This window comes from Mus caroli, unplaced genomic scaffold, assembly GCF_978045245.1.
Source record: "Mus caroli unplaced genomic scaffold, Mus_caroli_1 scaffold_3, whole genome shotgun sequence".
Lineage (NCBI taxonomy): Eukaryota > Metazoa > Chordata > Mammalia > Rodentia > Muridae > Mus > Mus caroli.
In genome coordinates, this window is record NW_028227258.1 from 60,624,310 (window position 1) to 60,645,000 (window position 20,691).

General features: G+C 41.2%; 1 protein-coding gene and 1 pseudogene across 1 annotated transcript in view; both read right to left on the minus strand.

Annotated features, from left to right (window-relative positions):
- Nucleotides 1-20,691, minus strand: part of Spag17 (sperm associated antigen 17) — a 268,834-nt gene that overhangs the window by 117,453 nt on the left and 130,690 nt on the right. Inside the window, exons 7-13 of the mRNA XM_021157134.2 lie at nt 20,258-20,439; nt 13,645-13,806; nt 11,517-11,589; nt 11,219-11,331; nt 3,061-3,198; nt 2,854-2,967; nt 1,872-2,022 (exon numbers count right to left, since the gene is read on the minus strand). Coding sequence (XP_021012793.1) covers nt 1,872-2,022; nt 2,854-2,967; nt 3,061-3,198; nt 11,219-11,331; nt 11,517-11,589; nt 13,645-13,806; nt 20,258-20,439 — 933 coding nt within the window. The remainder of the gene's footprint in view (nt 1-1,871; nt 2,023-2,853; nt 2,968-3,060; nt 3,199-11,218; nt 11,332-11,516; nt 11,590-13,644; nt 13,807-20,257; nt 20,440-20,691) is intronic.
- On the minus strand, nt 16,480-16,797 carry LOC110290583 (large ribosomal subunit protein eL36 pseudogene; annotated as a pseudogene).

Genomic DNA, 20,691 nt, shown 5'->3' on the forward strand with positions numbered 1-20,691 from the left:
TCATGGGGAAAGGTTAGCTTGAATCTACCCATTCTTTAGTGGTATGCTGACAAGAGGCTGTGTACTCAACCCGCTATGCCCAGGACTAGGGTCAGTTATGGCACCAAGAAGGCAAATAGACATCATATGATGTTTGCCCTCCCTTCAGCTCAGTAACATAAGGAAAGGATGCTTGTGAGAGCTACTTAGGGGCCAGAACTTCCCTTGTGGGTCGACACTATTATTACAACCCTACAATAAATGGTTTAGCTTGCCAGGATTTCAGATTTTTTATGAGATGGAAATACATTTGGACTAGGTAAGTCTCAATGTTCATTTGAGCCAGGAGATTTTTATGATTCTATACTATATCTTCATATTTCAAATTCTGTAGCTGACAGTGTAGCTCACTGGTAGGGAAACTGTCTAGCATTCGCCTAGTCATAGATTCAATTGCCAGTACTAAAAAATGAAATTAAATCTCTGGATATAAATAATGTTTTCTGAATTCAATCTCAGGATAGCATTGGACAGGAGTTTTCGATTGCTCTCCTGCCTCCCAGAGCACACCATTTCTTCTTTCCTTCCCACCCTCCTGTGCAGGGGTGATCTAACAAAGTGCTCACAATACACTAAATAGACACTCCAGCCAAATTCCCAGACCCAGACCTTCTATTTCTTTTCTCTAACCTGGAAAAAAAAAAAAAGAACTGTGGAGTGACTCAAGGTATAGAGAAGAAAACAATTGGCTGCATGCCATTTCTCAGCACAGAAGGGAACATGGCTAAGATATATGGTTGTTCTGAAAAACTTGCTTTGTAAAGACAGATGAGGGCCATTCTTGATTCTCGGTTAGGGAAGCTCTCAAAAGGATTTGGGAGGCAGAGACATGCAGAGAGAATTGAACACTTCACTTCTATAAAGAACACTGACAAGAGAGATTTGTATTTAAAACCACCACCCATGATCTCTTCTGTTCTCTCACCCCAGCCACATTGCAAGTAGTGGGGAAGCCCCAGGGTAACCATGTGATTGGATAAACAGAGAGATGGTCCAGGCTTCGACATCTTCTGTCAAATGTTGAGTAGAAACTCGGTTTCCCACTTAAGAGGTGGAGATCTGCTTCAGACAGGGTTTCCTTTGTGCTCTTCAGCATGGGGTGCAGATGCAAGTTTCCTGGAGACTTCCCAATCTACTACCGAGAATCATTCAGTGATTGCATTTTATCAGTACCGCTAGATAGACACATATAAGTGTTGTGACCAATCTATCGAGTCAGGCTAGAGACAAGGATAGTTTAAGTTGCCTTTGAGCACAGTTCTAGAAGTCAAAAGTGACCTGTGTGCTTGAGACTGGAGTATGAGACTCCAGACTGATAATTGCTTAGTTGGGGCAAAGTCACCTGCTCGGGCTTTTGCTTCTCCTTCCGCAGCTAATGCCACTGTGCTATATGACTTGTGTGGATTTCTACAATGATAAAGGGCTCCATTCCTTGGTGAAGCCTATCTATTTCTATCTGTTTCTATCTATCTATCTGTCTGTCTATTTGTCTATTTTCTGGGAAAGGGACTATGGTAACTTGAGACAAGAGGTTCTTGTTCATTTTTAAGTTTTTACAGATACACGAACCATTCCTCCTGGTAAGTAGGATGGATTGCATCGTCTCTAATGACACCAGGGGGAACCGTGGGGCTCAGGGGATTAAGAAAACACAGTGGAAAGAAAATCTACTACATCAAAGTGCATAATGTTACACGCCAGAGTTTCCACATGGCTAGTGACATTGCCAAGGCCTCTGGAAGGTCTTTCGATGATCAAAATGCTTTTGGGGAATAAGGGTGCAATTTAAGGGCTATTAATAAATTGGGTATCAGCCAAAGCAAGATACTCACCGTTCGTACAGAAATGCATAAGCTCATGAATAGTGGCGAGCCGTTTAGTGCTGTTCCACGGAGGGGGAAGAGGGAACTGAAGGAATTCCCACAGTGGCAGCTTGGACTGCATCTCCTGCTCAACTTGAACTGGGTCAAAATTCTTTTGGTCCTTACCAAAAAATAAAAAAAGAAAAAGAAAAAAGAAGAAAAGAAAAAGAAAGAGGGAAAGCAACATGACAGAAGAGACTAACGAGAGCTGTTACATGCCTTATGTGTGTGGAGAAGGCCAAACGTGATATCCTCACTCTCATCTGGAAACAGGGAACATCACAAGTAATTGAGGGAGACAAATTCGTATTCATAATAAGGCCCAAAATCTAGTTATCATTTTTCCAGAAGTTTCTGGAGCACAAGTGGGCCTCCATTCCTGGTGACAAGCAGCCTACGTTTGGAGTGGATTTATCTGTCTTTCCTGAAATCCTTTGTTGGCCTCCACTAGTCTTTCATAGCAGCAGATATTTAAAGAAAATGCCCATGACTTTTTTTTTTGAGAATCATTTATATTTATGTGCATATGTGTATGTCTCTGTGTGGATGCTCTTGGAGGCCAGGAAAGAGGCTCGGGAGCTGGAGTTAGCCCCAGTTCTGAGTTCCCTGACTTGGGTTTAATACATTAACCTTGGGTCCTCTGGACCAGCCACAAGTACTCTTAACCTCTCAGTTAATTTTTCAGTACCTGATTATAAAGCTTTAATGCACATGTAATGGTGGTGACAATCAAGCCCGTGGTTAACTGGACCCCTGTGATTAGGCCAAGTGCTCTTTGCTGACATATTTTGCTCCTGTCCACTCCTGTTTCTGAGCCTTCATCTTCATCTATCCTATACATGAGATCTCATTAGCATTGGTTGGTAAGATCATCCAATGAGATTCCCCCAAGTAATGAATAACAAACACACCTCCTTACATTCACTATGAGAGGGAGGGTCCTAGTTATTACCTTCAGTGCATACTTCTTGTGGGCATGCGCGTCGTGGTAGTTCAGTAGGAGGGGGCCTTTGGGCAGGGCTTTGCTTTCACTCTCTCCTTCAGTTAAGAATATCTCACGGAGATTCTGTTTAAATTAAAATAATATCAATTCAATGAGAGAATGCACACTTTGTTTGTTTCAAGGTACAAAAGCTTTTTGGCTCGCTCGTGTTCGGACCTTCTTTTCCTTTTCGGAGAGGCAGAGTGAAGGCAGGATCGACACAATGTGAGCTGCGATTCTGTAGTCTAACCCATCTGCTCTGGGGGCTGGCTCCACCAAACTTGGCGGGATGAGATCTTCTTCAGTGGCTACAACCTATTGAGGAAAGGCAGTGGGGAAGAAGTGGGTTAGTACTCAGCTCATTGCTGATGTGCACGTGTTCCCATTGCTCTCAGTGAGGAGGAGGCAGCTCCATAGAAACATTGGTGCTTAATGGCAGCAAAATGTCATTGATGCAAAAATTAAGGAGAAAATGTTTGTGATCTGTAATAGCATTAGATGTAATTTTAACAACTGCCTTAAAATAGATAACACATGTTACAATACTGATTTTTTAAAAAGTATTTGTTCTTGTTAGGCCCTGAAGATGGTGCTCATAAAACTTTGGATTCAATATACATTTAAGCAGCGCGGTTGCGACCTTCCAGGTACTGGTGGGACATCTGTACGCACGTTCACTCCCCTGGGCCTCTTGGCCACTACCTGGCACAAAAAGCATTTCCAGCTTGGATTGACTCACATGATCAATCCAATTCCACACAGTTTGAACTAAGGAAAGGGACTTCAGGCCAAGCCCTCATTTCTCTTTTCAAATATAGAAAAATGTCAAATGGTAAGATAAGTGTTAGATAATCGTTAAGCGAGGTCTCGAAAGATTAAATGTCTTGTTCAAGTTTGCTTCGGGTGGTGGGGGGAAGCAAGTAAAATAAGCTGAAATATAACCAAAGGCCCAACATGTACATCTAATAAGCACTCTTCGGACTGTCTGTGTTTCTGCCTCACTGCTCAGAACTGGAGCACTGCAGGAATGTCACTCAGGGGGCAGAACATAGTCTAAGAAGGGGTCCCAGTCTGTGAGATCTGGGAAGGATGCTGTGGGTCTCAATCTCCCGTGTACCCAGATGCCACTGGGACCCGTGAGGAGTTGGGACAGTGTAGAATCTGGCTTGGCTCCAAGGAACTGCCAAACGTATGGAGGGGCTGGAAGAGAGGCCTTTCACAGGAGATGTAGGCATGGCTCTTTATGATGAAAGCATCCCCACTCCTTGAGGTGATTCTTGATAAAGACGATGGTCCTTATTTGTCCAAACTGTTCTATTCATGGCAGATATGAATGTACATGTCTTAGTCAGGGTGAACCAGGAATTAAATACCTTTTATAGGAAGGGATGCCTAGCAAGGGATACTCATTGGCTAAACACTCAGGGCCTATCAAGATACCTCATTAGCATGGAGAACTCCAGGTTTTCATGCTATGTGACTGGTTGTCATGGTCCTCTTAGTGGGTTATCCTGGTCACGTGCTCCAGGACAGGTAGAGTCTGGCCAGGAGCTGATTCTAACACCTATAGCTCTTAATTATGAGACTTACTGGGGTTTCAAACCTGCTTTATTTTAACTTTACCAGTTCTTCTGTCTGCTGGCACAGTCCACCTGCTCCACAGGCCCCTTTGCTTTTAAATATTCACACTGTTATAATTTTGTATTCTTCTACAAGGTTGATCACCTTTTGCAGTAGCGACATTTTGCACTGAGTATTGGGAACTTTCAGGGGGTGCTGCCCTGCACACTGGCATATTTAGTGGCATCTTCAGCATCTGTGTGATGCAAGTGGCCCCCTTCCCATTGTATGAACCAATTTCTTCCACTTACTGCAAAGCACCCACAGGAAAGCAATCCCACCAGCAATGGAGGCGTGTTCCTCTTTCTCCACATCCTTGCCAGCATCTGCTGTCACCTGAGTTTTTGATCTTAGCCATTCTGACTGGTGTGAGGTGGAATCTCAAGGTTGTTTTGATTTGCATTTCCCTGATGACTAAGGATGTTGAACATTTCTTTAGGTGCTTCTCAGCCATTCGGTATTCCTCAGTTGAGAATTCTATGTTTAGCTCTGTATCCCATTTTTAATAGGGTTATTTGGTTCTCTGGAGTTTAACTTCTTGAGTTCTTTGTATATATTAGATAGTAGACCTCTATTGGTAAAGATCTTTTCACAATCTGTTGGTTGCCATTTTGTCCTATTGACGGAGTCCTTTTCCTTACAGAAGCTTTGCAATTTTATGAGGTCCCATTTGTCAATACTTGATCTTAGGGCTATTGTGTTCAGGAAATTTTCCCTTGTGCCCATATCTTTGAGGCTCTTCCCCGATTTCTCTTCTCTTAGCTTCAATGTATCTGGTTTTATGTGGAGGTCCTTGATCCAATTGGACTTGAGCTTTGTACAAGGAGATAGGAATGGACCAATTTGCATTCTTCTACATGCTAACCACCAATTGAGCCAACATCATTTGTGAAAAATGCTGTGTCCCCCCCCCCCACTGGATGGTTTTAGCTCTTTTATCAAAGATCAAGTGACCATAGGTGTGTGGGTTCATTTCTGGGTCTTCAATTCTATTCCACTGATCTACCTCCCTGTCACTGTACCAGTACCACAGAGTTTTTTTGTTTTTTAATCACAAGTACAGCTTGAGGTCAGGGATGGTGATTCCACCACATGTTCTTTTATTGTTGAGAATAGCTTTTGATATCCTAGGTTTTGTGTTATTCTAGATGAATTTGCAAATTGTTCTTTCTAACTCTGTGAAGAATTGAGTTGGAATTTTGAGGAGGATTGCATTGAATCTGTACATTGCTTTTGGCAAGATGTCCATTTTTACTATATTAATCCTGCCAATCCATGAGCATGGAAGATCTTTCCATCTTCTGAGATCTCCTTTGATTTCTTTATTCAGAGACTTGAAGTTCTTATCATACAGATCTTTCACTTGCTTAGAGTCGTACCAAGGTATTTTATATTATTTGTGACTATTGTGAAGGGTGTTGTTTCCCTAATTTCTTCCTCAGTCTATTTATCTTCTGTGTAGAGGAAGGCCACTGATTTGTTTGAGTTAATTTTATATCCAGTCACTTTGCTGAAGTTGTTTATCCAGTTTAGGAGTTGTCTCATGGAATTTTGAGGGTCACTTAAGTATACTATCATATCATCTACAAATAGTGATATTTTGACTTCTTCCTTTCCAATTTGTATCCCTGTGATCTCCTTTTGTTGTCTAATTGCTCTGGCTAGGACTTTGAGTACTATATTGAATAGGTAGGGAGAAAGTGGGCAGACTTGTCTAGTTCCTGATTTTAGTGAGATTGCTTTTAAGTTTCTCTCTATTTAGCTTGATGTTGGCTACTGGTTTGCTGTATATTGCTTTTACTATGTTTAGGTATGGGCATTGAATTCCTGATCTTTCCAAGGTTTTCATCATGAAGGGGTATTGGATTTTGTCAAATGCTTTCTCAGCATCTAATGAGATGGCCCAATGGTTTTCTTCTTTGAGTTTGTTTATATAGTGGATTACACTGATGGATTTCTTTACATTGAACCATCCCTGAATCCCTGAGATGAAGCCTACTTGAGCATGGTGATCAGTTTGTGAGAATTTTGTTGAGTATTTTTGCATTGATATTCATAAGGGAAACTGATCTTCCTTTGTTGGGTCTTTGTGTAGTTTAGGTATCAGTAATTGTGGCTTCATAGAACACATTGGGTAGAGTACATTCTGTTTCTATTTTGTGAAATATTTTGAAGAGTATTGGTATTATGTCTTCTTTGAAGATCTGCACTAAACTCACCTGGTCCTGGACTTTTTGTTGTTGTTGTTGTTTGAGAACTATTAATGACTGTTTCTATTTCTTTAGAGGTTATGGGACAGTTTAGATTCTTTATCTGATCCTGATTTAACTTTGGTACCTGGTATCTGTCTAGGAAATTGTCCATTTCATCCAGCTTTTCCAGTTTTGTTGAGTATAGACTTTTGTAGTAGGATATGATGATTTTTTGAATTCCCTCAGTTTCTGTTGTTATGTCTCCCTTTTCATTTCTGATTTTATTAATTAGGATACTGTCCCTGTGCCCTCTAGTTGGTTTGGCTAAGGGTTTATTTTGCTGATTTTCTCAAAGAACCAGCTCCTGGTTTTGTTGATTCTTTGTATAGTTCTTTTTATTTCTACTTGGTTGATTTCAGCACTGAGTTTGATTGTTTCCTCCAGTCCATTCCTCTTGGGTGAATTTGCTTCTTTTTGTTCTAGAGCTTTCAGATGTAATGTCAAGCTGCTAGTGTATGCTCTCTGCAGTTTCTTTTTGGAGGCACTCAGGGCTATGAGTTTTCCTTTTAGGACTGCTTCCATTGTGTCCTGTAAGTTTGGGCATGTTGTGCCTTCATTTTCATTAAACTCTAAAAAGTCTTTAATTTCTTTCTTTATTTCTTCCTTGACCAAGATATCATTGAGTAGAGTGTTCTTTAGCTTCCACTTGCATGTGGGATTTGTATTATGTATGCTGTTATTGAAGACCAGCCTTATTCCATGGTGATCTGATAGGATGCATGGGGTTATTTCAATATTTTTGTATCTGTTGAGGCCTGTTTTGTGACTGATTATATGGTCAGTTTTGGATAAGGTACCATGAGGTGCTGAGAAGAAGGTATATTCTTTTGTTTCAGGATAGACTGTTCTATAGATATCTGTTAAATCCATTTGTCTCATAACTTCTGTTGTTTTCACTGTGTCTCAGTTTAGTTTCTGTTTCCGTGGTGAAAAGGGGGTGTTGAAGTCTCCCACTATTATTGTGTGCAGTATAATGTGTGCTTTGAGTTTTAGTAAAATTTCTTTTATGAATGTGGGTGCCCTTGCTTTAGGAGCATAGAAGTTCACAACGGAGAGTTCTTGGTAGATTTTTCCTTTGATGGGTATGAAGTATCCTTCCTTATATTTTTTGAAAACTTTTGGTTGGAAGTTGATTTTCTTTGATATTAGAATGGCTACTCCAGCTTGTTTCTTGAGAGCATTTGTTTGGAAAATTGTTTTCCAGTCTTTTACTCTGAGGTAGTGTCTGTCTTTGTCAGTGAGGTGGGTTTCCTGTATGCAGCAAAATGTTGTGTTACGTTTATGTAACTAGTCTTCTAGTCTATGTAATTTTATTGGGGAATTGAATCCACTGATATTAAGAGATGTTAAGGAAAATAGACTGTTGATTCCTTTTATTTTTGTTGTTAGAGATGGAATTATTTTTTGTGGTTATCTTCTTTTTGGTTTGTTAAAAGAACATTATTTTCTTGCTTTTTCTAGGGTGTAGTTTCCCTCCTTGTGTTGGAGTTTTTCATTTATTATCTTTGAAGGGCTGGATTGGTGGAGAGATATTGTGTAAATTTGTTTTTGTTATGGAATATCTTGGTTTCTTCATCTATGGTTATTGAGAGTTTTGTTGGGTATAGTAGCTTGGGCTGGCATTTGTATTCTCTTAGGGTCTGTATGTTATCTTTCCAGGAACTTCTGGCTTTCATAGTTTCTGGTGAGAAGTCTGGTGTATTCTAATAGGTCTGCCTTTACATGTTATTTGACCTTTTTCCCTTACGGCCTTTAACATTCTTTCTTTGTTTTGTGCATTTGGTGTTTTGATTATTATATGACAAGGAATTTCTTTTCTGATCCCATCTATTTGGTTGTTCTGTAGGCTTTTTCTATGTCCATGGGTATCTTTTTCTTTAGGCTAGGGAAGTTTTCTTCTATAATTTTGTTGAAGATATCACTGGCACTTTAAGTTGGAATCTTTGCTCTCTTCAATGCCTATTATCCTTAGGTTTGGTATTCTCAATGTGTCCTGAATTTCCTGGATGTTTTGGGTTAGGAGCTTTTTTCATTTTTCATTTTCTATGACTGTTGTGTCAATATCTTCTATGGTATCATTTTTTGCCTGATATTCTCTCTTCTATCTCTTGTATTCTGTTGGTGATGCTTGCATCTATAACTCCTGATCTCTTTCCTAAGTTTTCTATTTCCAGGGTTGTCTTACCTTTGTGATTTCTTTATTGTTTCTATTTCCATTATTATGTCCTGGATGATTTTGTTCAATTCATTCACCTGTTTGATTGTGTTTTCCTCTTTAAGTGCTTCTACCTATTTACCTGTGTTCTCCTGTATTTCTTTAAGGGGGTTATTTATGTCCTTCTTAAAATCTTCTATCAGCATCATGAGATATGATTTTAAATCCACATCTTGCTTTTCTGGTGTGTTGGAGAATCCAGGACTTGCTGTGGTGGGAGAACTGGGTTCTGATGGGGCAAGTAGTCTTGCCTTCTGTTGGTAATATTCTTGAGTCTGCCATTTGTCATATGGTTATCTCTGGTGTTAGATGTTCTTGTTGTCTCTGGCTGGAACTTGTTCCTCCTGTGGATCTGTAAGCCTGTGTCAGCACTCCTGGGAGACCAGCTCTCTCCTGGCACAACTTCTGTACAGAGGGCTCTAGAACAACCCAAGCTCTGGGTACAGTTGGTGACTGTAAGGATCCTGTCCTAGCTGCTACACTGTTCTAGTGTTCCATGTACTCCTTACTGACCAGCTCCAGTCAGTTATTATAGAGAAAGTGGCTATTTCACCTCCGACCCTGGGAGTGAAAATACTCCTGGGAGAACAAGTCTCTCCTGGGAGAACCTGTTCCACAGGGGGCTGTGGAACAGCCTCAGCTTGCAGATGCAGATGGCTGACCGGAAGGATCCTGTCTCAGATGTTTTACTGTTCTCATGCCCCATCAAATCCCACTTTCTTTACCTTTGGTGACACTCAGTCTTTCAAAACACTGACTACTATTGCTGTTTCAGACCTTTCAATTATTTCATGGACTTATTGGCATCCTAAAGGAATAGTTGAAACTGCTCCATCTCTGAATATCAGAGCTTAAACTTCTAGTCCTGTGGGTGGCATCCTATTACTTCAATACTTTGGTTTCCTTACCCTGTAACTGTCAGATTTTTATTCATCTCCACATATCTCCAGGTAGTCTGTCAGATGAGGGGGAAAGTGTGGGGGGGGGACTCATCAGCCATCCTTCTGGTTAACTGGGACTTGGCAGGTAATTATAGAATAGTCACTGCTTTTGACTTGATTTGAATGAAATGGGAGTCTGTGGTAAATAAAGTCACAAGACTACAAGACTCAGAGGTCTTAGAGATTCAAGCTTTTTATTTTTTTAATGCATTGACATGATAAAACCACTGGACTCACTAAAACCTTCTGCAGTAAAGAAAGCTATTAGTGTAACTATCTAGAAAATCAAGTGAGTCAGTACACATAAAACCAAAACCAAAACCAAAACTAACCAAACACTCCCAGGTCACACATCAGGCAGCTCTCAAGCACCTGTAACTTCACCCCCAAAGGATATAATTGCCTTGTCTGGCCTCCACTGGTCCCTTCACATAAATAATATACATCCATGCATAAAGGCATTCATATAAACATACATTTATAAATAAATATTTAAAAGTTAAAGGCCATTAATAAGCTGAGCCCCTATCCAAGTGCTTTTCTTCTTTCATTAAATTAGCCCTACTATCTTGGTTTCCTTTCTGTTGTAATAAAACACTGACCAAAAGCTACTTGAGGAGTGAGAGGGTTCTTCTGGCTTTCAGGTTACAGTCCTTTATGGAGGGAAGCCTAGGCAGGAACTTATGGCAGGAACTCATGACAGGGACCTGCAGGCAGGAACTAATGTGGATGTCTGAAGCTTATGGCTTCCATGGCTCACTCAGCTTGCTTTCTTCTTCATCCCAGGACTATCTGCCCAGGGATGACACTTCCCACAGTGGGCTGGGCTCTCTCACATCATTATTAATCAAGAAAATGCTCTACATACATGCCCAAGGCCAATATGATGGAGGCAACTTCTTAATTCTGTGTCTCTCTTCCCAGGTGACTCTAGTTTGTGCCAAGCTGACAAAAATTAATCAGCACCTCCATATAAGGATGGTTTTAAGGATATATTCTACCCAAGCTTTGGGGAATGTGAAATGAATGATTCTAGAGCCCAATGTGTGTGTGTGTGTGTGTGTGTTTGAGAGAGAGAGAGAGAGAGAGAGAGAGAGAGAGAGAGAGAGAGAGAGAGAGAGAGAGAGAGAGAGGACTAAAGTTGGTGATTAAAGCAAATATTAGTTATATTTGAAATAGTCTGACTGAACAAATGGGCTGCATTCCAAGTGTTCTGAGTACAATTACAAAATCGGCCTAAAGTTTGGAAGTGAAGAGAGATGTTGGTCAAGGTTGCTACCAGGGAAGAAGCCTCAACCTCTACCCACCTGTTCCACCATGCAGTGCAGTATCAGGGACACAGAAATAAATTCCTCTGGAATTGGATTCAGCAGATCATTGTAATACCGCATGTCTACTTCAGTTGTGATGATAAAAGCCACTGTCAAATGCAGAAAGTGACATTGCCCAGTTAAGATGCGTTCTCTAGTTCTTCCTGAAATTCTGTGTGTAAGTTAGAACTGTGAGGTACCAATCAATGTAAACACTGTAGGGGGGAGGGGTTGCTGACTACTGTATGGACAGGATGGAGAGAGGGGAGTACTTAAGCTTTGATTTCCCACATGCCTGATGGTGGAGCATGTGACTCTTCATACTGTGCTTTCTTCTTCCCAGGGGCTGGAGCAGTTGATGGTGGAGGCTGAAAGAAAAATAATAAAAAAGAAGCGCTTTCATCAAACATCACAGGACCCTAAAAAGTGAGGGTGTGAAAAAAGCAAACAGGACACAGAATATCCCCTGGTCTTAGTTTGAGTCATGATAGCTTCCACATCTTGGGTTATCTTGTCCTCTCTTCTTCAGAATATTATTATGCATTCCTTTCCCAACAGGTTTTCCACCTGGCAACTCATTCTCAGCATTCCTATCTGTCTAGTCCTGTTTCATGTTTCTCAGTCCTTCTGTTCTCTAACTCAGGTGCTGTCTGAGTCATTCACAGTCTCTGTAGCTGTGGTTAAGCACCATGATTAAGAACAACTTGGGGAGGAAGGGTTAATTTCTTCTTACACTCACAGATCACACTACATCACTGAGAGAAGCCAGGGCAGGAACTGCAGCAGAAGCCATGGAGAAACACAGCTTATTGGCTTGCTCAGTTTGCCTTTTTATATGCATCAGGACCACCTGCCCAGGGAAGGGCATTGCCCAAAGTGGGCTGGGCTCTTCAACATCAGTCATTTATCAAGAAAATGCATGGAGACTTACCTATAGGCCAATTAAGAGAGACATTTCTCATTTGAAATTCTCTCTTCTGAGATGGCCATAGCTAGTGCTGGATTGGCTCAAAGGAAAAAAAAAATCTAGCTACGGCATTTGACCTCCATTATTTTATTAAGATTGACACACGAATACAACATTATGAAATAAACTTCCCTTTTTGTTTACTTCAAGATTTCATATTAGTATCAAATCACAACCCCAAACATTCAAACTTTTAAAAGTTCTACAATCTTTAAATATTTCAAGAACTTGAAAGTTTTGTCTCTTCAGAAGCCCAATGTCTTTCCACTGTGGGTTTCTATGAAGTCAAAACCAGTTAAATGCTTTGTCCCCAAAGGGAAAAACCAAGGCACAGTCACAACTGAGTCAAAGCAAAACCAGATCTCATCAATATAAGAAGATCAATGCTTGATGTCTGGGGTCACTCCTGATGCTCTGGGCTCCAAGGCCCAGTAAGCAGTGTCCTCCATGGCTTTTGTTTCAGTTCCTTCCTTGAATTTCTGCTTTGCCTTGCCTCAATGATAGAGTGTGACCTGAGAGTTCTAAGATGAAATGAACCCTTCTTCCATAAGCTGCTTATGATCACAATGTTTTGTAACAGCATCTGAAACCCTAATTAGGGTGGGTATCATTTTGATTATGTCTGCTGATTTCATTCTTCTCATTCCATGTTGAAACTCTGACATCACGCTCCCCTTCAGGTGGGGCAGGTATCTTGTCCTGTTATGTGGCTAGCATCTTGCTGAGCACTAACACTGCAAACCCTAGACGTATTTTGTCAATATGCCCCTTGTTTTACATGCTGGCCACTGTACCCCGAGCTGACAGGTGGGTCTTTTTGTGCTTTCCCATGTAAGAAGTGTCTTAGTTATGGTTTCTATTGCTGTGATGGAACACCACGACCAACAGCTAGTTGTGGAGGAGAGGGTTTATTTGACGTATGGTTCCACGTTTTAATTCATCATTGAAGGACCAGGACAGGAATTCAAACGGAAGAAACCTGGAGGCAGGAGCTGATGCAGAGGCCATGGAGGAGTGTTGCTTACTATCTTGTTCATTAAGACTTGCTCAGTCTGCTATCTTATAGAACCCAGGACCACCAACCAGCCCAGGGTTGACACCACTCACAGTGGGCTGGGCCCTCCCTCATCAATCACTAATTAAGAAAATGCCTCACAGCTGGATTTTATGAAGGCATTTTCTTAGTTGAGGTTCTCTCCTTTCAGATAACGCTATGTTGTGTCAAGTTGACATAAAAGTGGCTGGTATGAGGAGCATCATAAAGACATGGCTGTTATGTTTTTGCTAAGAGATGTTTCCTTGTTTCTAACCTTACACCTTGACACAACATGCAGCAGTACACCAACGCAGGCCTTTATTGTAGTCTTTTCTTCATATGGTTTATAAATATGGACATCATCATGTCACTCACTCCATCCCCAAGATGACGATAGGTATGAGAGTCCATGCTCCTTACCTCTGGGATTGTGATTGCCTCTAGCATGGTCTTCTCGCTGACCACCTGTGGGACATTGATGAGCTGCATGCTTTGCAAATAGTGATGATGTTGCCTCTTCCAGTCCAGGCTATCGTACATCAAACAGGCAATGTTTTCAAAGATCTCTGTGCCCAATGCAAGCTATAAACGAGAGAACCAGTGAGAATCAACTCAACATGGCTGCCATGCTATCAGAATAGATAGAATATGTGTAACTTTCTAGAAAAGCCTATTTCTCTTTTACAGGAAATCGAATCTCCAGATCCCCAAACACCAAGTTCTGGGGTTGGTGAGGGAGTTTCCAAACATAAATTCTTCATGCCCTTCATGTTGGCCACAGAGGTTCTGATGCTGTCCAATACCATAATGTTTAATGCTTTAGTGCATCTACAGTATGCTTCATGTGCTCGGTGTTTCAAATCCTAAAACCTGTTAGATGATTTTGGTTGAGGAGAAGCAATTGAGCAGTTGATGATTTCTTCAAGAACCAGATGAGTGCAGTGGATTCACTCACCTGGATTTGTGTATTGTCTAAGTACGAAAGTACGTGTATCTGTGATTAAGATTTCTTCTTTTCCTCCCTTCTTTCCTTTTCCTGAGCTGGTTTTCACTGTGGTACTGTTAGCAGGAAAGCTTGAAGGAATCCAAATTACTGCTTCTACTATTTTTATGAGCTGGCAAGCCAGTTATAGATCTGCTATGGTTATTACTTAAGCTTTCATTTCCTGGAGTAGAAAAATTCTGGGATGACTGTGTCTGTCAGTTAGGAGGCATAGAAGCACTAAACAGGCCCATCCTACATCTGAGTTAAGGAGGTAAGGTGGAATGGAGAGCCTCTGTGGGGCCAGTGACTCATAGGCTGGCAGACATCCAGGGAAATGCTTGGCTCTGTTCATCATAGCACACCTGACTGTGGGCTTCACACACTCACATCAGAACCAGGGAGTTTTGAGTTAAACTTCAACAGGTATCCTGTGCCTATCCATATGTTTGCACAGAAAGACAGTTTCCATTTTTATTGCTAAAGGAAATACAGTGAAGTTTCTGCCCAATGATCCATTAGCACAATCTATGTAATTCATTTTAAAATTCATCAGCAAATGATATGCCAAAGGCTGGCAAATTATTTCAGCAGCCAGAGTATATGTTGAGGTGTTTCACATGTCTTACATGAGTTCTTAGCTTATTATGATTGATAGTTACTTGATGTAAAGCTTTCATTACCTTAGTTCGGCAGACATACAGGCTGCTTGTTTGAGCCAGAGGATGCAAATGCTTTCCTCCATGCAGGGAGAAAGAAAGTCTCACATACTGGTGGCTTCTAAAGCAGATATGAAGTTATTAACAACTCATAGGTAAGAATGCACCACCATGGACCTAGCCTGCTTCTACATGAAGTAGCCTTATTACTTTTAATCTCAGTAAGCAATTCTGAGTTTAAAATAGACTTTGACATTCAATGTTAAACCTAAGTGGTCCTTTCTTCTGGAAATCAATTTTATTGCTAAGTCATTTTTGGGTAGACTTTCCCCATTATCTTCAATAATGGATTTTTCACTCAAAGAGACAGGTCTAAGCTATGATTATTTCAGTTGGGTACCAACCATAGCCTTTACATGAAGAAGATGCTCAACAATTACCTACAATGGACCAATATGAAATTAGAGGGACCAGCTGGGCAACACAGCCTGTGGTTCCCTGGAAGGGCCAAATCTTTTTCCTTTCCTTTCCTTTTTCCTTTCCTTTCCTTTCCTTTCCTTTCCTTTCCTTTCCTTTCCTTTCCTTTCCTTTCCTTTCCTTTCCTTTCCTTTTTCCTTTCCTTTTTCCTTTCCTTTTTCCTTTCCTTTTTCCTTTCCTTTTTCCTTTCCTTTTTCCTTTCCTTTTTCCTTTCCTTTTTCCTTTCCTTTTTCCTTTCCTTTTTCCTTTCCTTTTTCCTTTCCTTTTTCCTTTCCTTTTTCCTTTCCTTTTTCCTTTCCTTTTTCCTTTCCTTTTTCCTTTCCTTTTTCCTTTCCTTTTTCCTTTCCTTTTTCCTTTCCTTTTTCCTTTCCTTTTTCCTTTCCTTTTTCCTTTCCTTTTTCCTTTCCTTTTTCCTTTCCTTTCCTTTCCTTTCCTTTTTCCTTTCCTTTTTCCTTTCCTTTTTCCTTTCCTTTTTCCTTTCCTTTTTCCTTTCCTTTTTCCTTTCCTTTTTCCTTTCCTTTTTCCTTTCCTTTTTCCTTTCCTTTTTCCTTTCCTTTTTCCTTTCCTTTTTCCTTTCCTTTTTCCTTTCCTTTCCTTTCCTTTCCTTTCCTTTCCTTTCCTTTCCTTTGTTTTCCCTTTTTCCCTTTTTCCCTTTTTCCCTTCTTTTCCTTTTCCCCTTCCCTTCCTTTCCTTTTTTCTTTCCCTTTCCCTTTTCCTTTCCTCCTTTCTTTCCTTTTTCCTTTCCTTTGTCCTCTCCTCTCTCCTTTTTCCTCTCCTCTCCCCTTCCCCCTCCCTTACCCTCCCCTCCCCTTCTCTCCTCTCCCCTCCCATCCCTCTTCTCTTCTCTTCTCTTCTCTTCTCTTCTCTTCTCTTCTCTTCTCTTCTCTTCTCTTCTCCTTTCTTTCTTTTCTTTTCTTTCTTTCTTCCTCCTTTCTTCTTCCTTTCTTCTTCCTTCCTTCCTTCCTTCCTTCCTTCCTTCCTTCCTTCTTTCCTTTCTTTCTTTTTCTTTTCTTTCTTTCTTTCTTTCTGTCTGTCTGTCTGTCTGTCTGTCTGTCTTTCTTTCTTTCTTTCTTTCTTTCTTTCTTTCTTTCTTCCTTTTTTCTTTTGTAGGAACGATCTTTATTGGGGGAGGGTTCATCAATCCTTCTTGGGCGCGGTCTTCCTCATGGCTGCCAGAACAATGCTCAGCTCCTCCCACTTTCTCTTGGCGTGGATGTGCGTGCCCACCCTCTTCTTGATGAACTTGAGTGCGCACTTGTCATTGGACACTTTAGGCAATACCATGGTGCACCACTCGTAGGACATGAAGCCGCACACCTCCCGGATGATGTCCTGCATGAACTTGGTGTGCTTGGTGAGGAGCCTGTGGGGCGAGCTGTGTTTTGGCTTGCTGACGTTCTTCATCACCTTGTGGCCCTTGTTGAGGCCCATGGCCATGGGGTAGTACAGAGCCATGGCTGCTGCTCTCCTTTGGCGGCCAGGACAGGAAGAGCTGAATGTTTTCAAGTCCAGTTAGACACACTGAACATCAATCTAGTTCTGAGTTTATGAATGTTCTACTGTAACTAGCATTTCAAGCAATACTTTTTCTACATAAAATAGTTTTTCTGAAGTTAAATTATCATGTAAAGTTTCTACTGTATATTTGGTAAAATATTAAATATGGCCACTGCCCCTTTCTTTAAAGTGGAATGAACTTGGCATCAAGCTAGCATGGTTTCACACCATGATTAGAAGTGAATAAGAGATCCCCTTATGCACTATGCAGCATACAGAGCTCTGGAATAGCACTTGTGTGCTAGAGTCTCCTCAGCAGCCATGTTGGAGAAAGTGGGAAAAAGAAAAGATCTGCCATGTTCTCACCCTGGGCCACTCAGAAACCACTCAGACCTTCATCTCAAGTTGATCCTGGTTTAAAGACATCTCTACAAAATCCTTTCCTGTCTCTCTGCTGCTCACAAACACACAGCAGTCAAGTTGGCATGCTTCTGTCTTTAACATGGTGAGTCCTGTAGACCCAAGCAATAATGCCAATTCAGTGACTTTACAAAAATAAATAAATAAATAAATAAATAAATAAATAAATAAATAAAATGAAGTTACCCAAAACTCTCCCAAACTCTTAGCAAACAGAAAAATCACTGTATAAGCCACACTACATTTTTATTAACAAAATAACTAAGTAAAATGGAATGATCTATGTTTCCTAATGAACAGGGAGTTGTGGACACAGGTGTAGTAAGCAGGATGCTGTGGGTGATGCTGAGTCTTCTGAATCTGTGATCATAGCATGGTGCTCACCTTTACAGCCTGATGAAGCAATGGTGTGTCCTCTATTTGGGACATAGGACCACTCAACTTCTACCAGCATGGTCCTTGAGGTTAAAGAAGACCCATGGGAGAGCACACTCATTTGTGAATGACAAAAGGAACTTGTTTTGAGGATGTGTTAGCATCTTCCTAGGAATTATGCTTCAGGAATCTTATGGGATTTCCTAAACCATCCTGAACAAAAATACAAGCAAGTTCTCACTCTCTTCCTCCCTCCCCTCCCTCTTTCTCTCCTGTGTGTGTGTGTATGTGTGTGTGTGTGCATGTGAAGAGACCATAAATTGACATTGAGATGGGGTCTCTCACTGGAGCTCACTGAGTGGCTTGTCTGGCTGCCTAGTGACCTTTAGGGTTCTGCCTACCACTGACCCTCTGGTACCAGGATTACAAGTGTGTATTGACATTTCCAATTTTTATGTAGGTGTTAGAGATCCAAACTTAGGTCCTCATGCTTGTGCAAGGACTTTGGAGACTGAGAAATCTCACCAAACCCCAATTCTTGGAAGGGTATCTATGCAGCCATATCTTTATTTACATGATAGGAAAAAATGTTCCTCTAAGTTGTAAATGTGTAGATATGTGCACAAGGAGGAATAACAAAAAAGAAAAAAAAAAACAAACAAAAAACAAAACACCTACCAAAAATAGTAGAAAGTTGGCTTTGATGAGGGGATTTAAAATTCCAAGGGAAAAAATATCACCTTGACATGATAATAAGGAACATTCCTCGTCCTCCATCATTGGAAAGAACAGTATGTCTGGAATAGGGAACTGTGCTGACTCAATTTAAAAAGCACCAGTAAAAGGCAGATCCTTTTCTGCATCAGGTGTAGAAAGGAGGAAAAAGCAAGGCAAAGGAGGACGTGTGAGGACATTTTCAGTGCTGATAATTTGGCATTGGGCAGCCACTGTGCTTTTCCTGGGGGAAGACCACTTGACCCAATTCCAGCATTACTCAGTTGTCCATAGCTTGGTGTGTAGGGTTGATGCCTCTTGGCCTTTTCCTTGTCTAGTTTGGTATGTTCACTGGTGTTGTCCTTGTTAAGCTCATATTTGGGCAGTCAGTAAGACTTCATGGGTGCAGCTTCTGTTATTATGAAGAGACACAATTTCACAGTAAACACTTGATCCTTAGGTTCCTACAATCTTTTCTCCCTCTCTTCCATGAGGTTTCCTAATCCTCAGGTATAGTAGTGTAAGTGTCTCCATTGCTAATGGGCTCAACAACTCTGCATTTGGTTTGGTTTTCTGTGGTAGTCTCCATCTCCTCTTAATGCTTTCACTTCTTTTGCCAAGTGCCATCCATTGCAAGGTAATAGGATCAGGGCTTCATTGCATGATTGTCCTTTGGCTCAGAATCAGTGCCTTCTGTCCTCTTAGCTTTTTCTTTTTCTCTCCCTTCCCCTTCCTTCCCCTTCCTTCTTCCCCTTTCCCTTCTCCTTCTTCCCCTTCCTCCCCTTCCTCCCCTTCCCCTTCCTCCCCTTCCCCTTCTTCCCCCTCCCCTTCTTTCCCTTCCCTGCCCTCCCTGTCCTCCCCTTCCCCTTCTTCTCCTCCCCCCACGTCCTGACCTTCCCCTTCTTCCCCTTCCCCCCATCCTTCCCTTCCCCTACCTCCCCTTTCCCTTCTTTCCCTCCTCCTGGTTCCCCTTCCTCCCCTTCTTTCTTCCCCTTCCTCCTCTTCTTTCTTCCCCTTCTTCCCCTTCTTTCTTTCCCTTTCCCTTCCCCTTCCTCTTCCCCTTTTCTTCCTCCCCTTTTCTTCCTCCCCCTTTCTTCCTCCCTCTTTCTTCCTCCCCTTTTCTTCCTCCCCCTCCTTCCCCCTTCCCTCCTTCCCTCCTTTCCCCCTTTCCTCTTCCTTCGCCCTTCTCCTATCCCCTTCCCCTCCCCTCCCCTTCTCTCCCCATTCCCCTCTCTTCCCTCCCCTTCCTTCCCTTCCCTTCCTTTCCTTCCCCATTCCATTCCCTCCTCCTTGCCTTCCTTTTCTTCCCATTTTCTTTATTCCTTTTTCTTCTTTCCCCTTTCATTTTTTCTTCTCTTTTTTCCTCAGTTCTCTCCCTTCCATATTCTTCCCTCCCCTTCCCTCCCCTCCCTTATCCTCTCCCACCCTCTCTCTTTAGCAATAAGTAGTCTCTTTATAAGTATACTCTCTCCATCCAGCTTTGTTCAAATCCTTTCAGAAGAACCCTCAGAGGTTGGAGTCTCACCACAGGCTTTGCTGTCAGTTCAGCTCTCTTCATGCTGAAATGTGTACTTGGAAGGGATTACATGTAATACAATAAAACGTAAAATTTGCCACCATCATAGTGATAAATATTTACATTTTAATTATTACTTAGATCATTACCAATACATGAACCGGAGCCAATTGTAATTTAATGAAAGAATCCGCATCTGCTATATTTTATTATCATTAATCCATAGACTAAAAGCTACAGAATCAGGCTATGATACAACAGTGGCCCTTGTCACCATCATTGTCCCAAAGAGGAGAGAGCCCAACAAAAGTCATTGTTACCAGTGGTTACTGAACAGCTGTGGAATGAGTGACTGTGAATGGACCACTCACTCATGCTGACCAATAGACTCACCATCTGTTCATTGTCTGACCAATCAGAAGGAAAATATGTTGCCTTGACCATGTACTCGAGACGAGCAACATCAAAGAGATGTATTTCAAGTTTCTCATTATTCAGGATTGGTTCCAAGTACTTCCAGAAAACCTCAAGTTCCTTGATGGAATTTTTTCTCTTCAATTTTTCAGCTTCTATATCTAATAATAGCAAAATGTTTTAATATAAAATCAAGGTATTGTATTTCTCCCCACTTTGTCTTGATGGAGTGAGTCATATGTATGATAAGATGTCTGTAAAGTATTAGCAAAGTGCAAATACAGAAATGTAACTTTGAGAACTTTTTGAAGTGGGAAGACACAACTGTAAAATCAAAATGGGTTACTATGTAAGTTCATCAGAGTCCATCTCACAGTTTAGGCCCAGAAAGATTGTGATAAGGTCACATATTT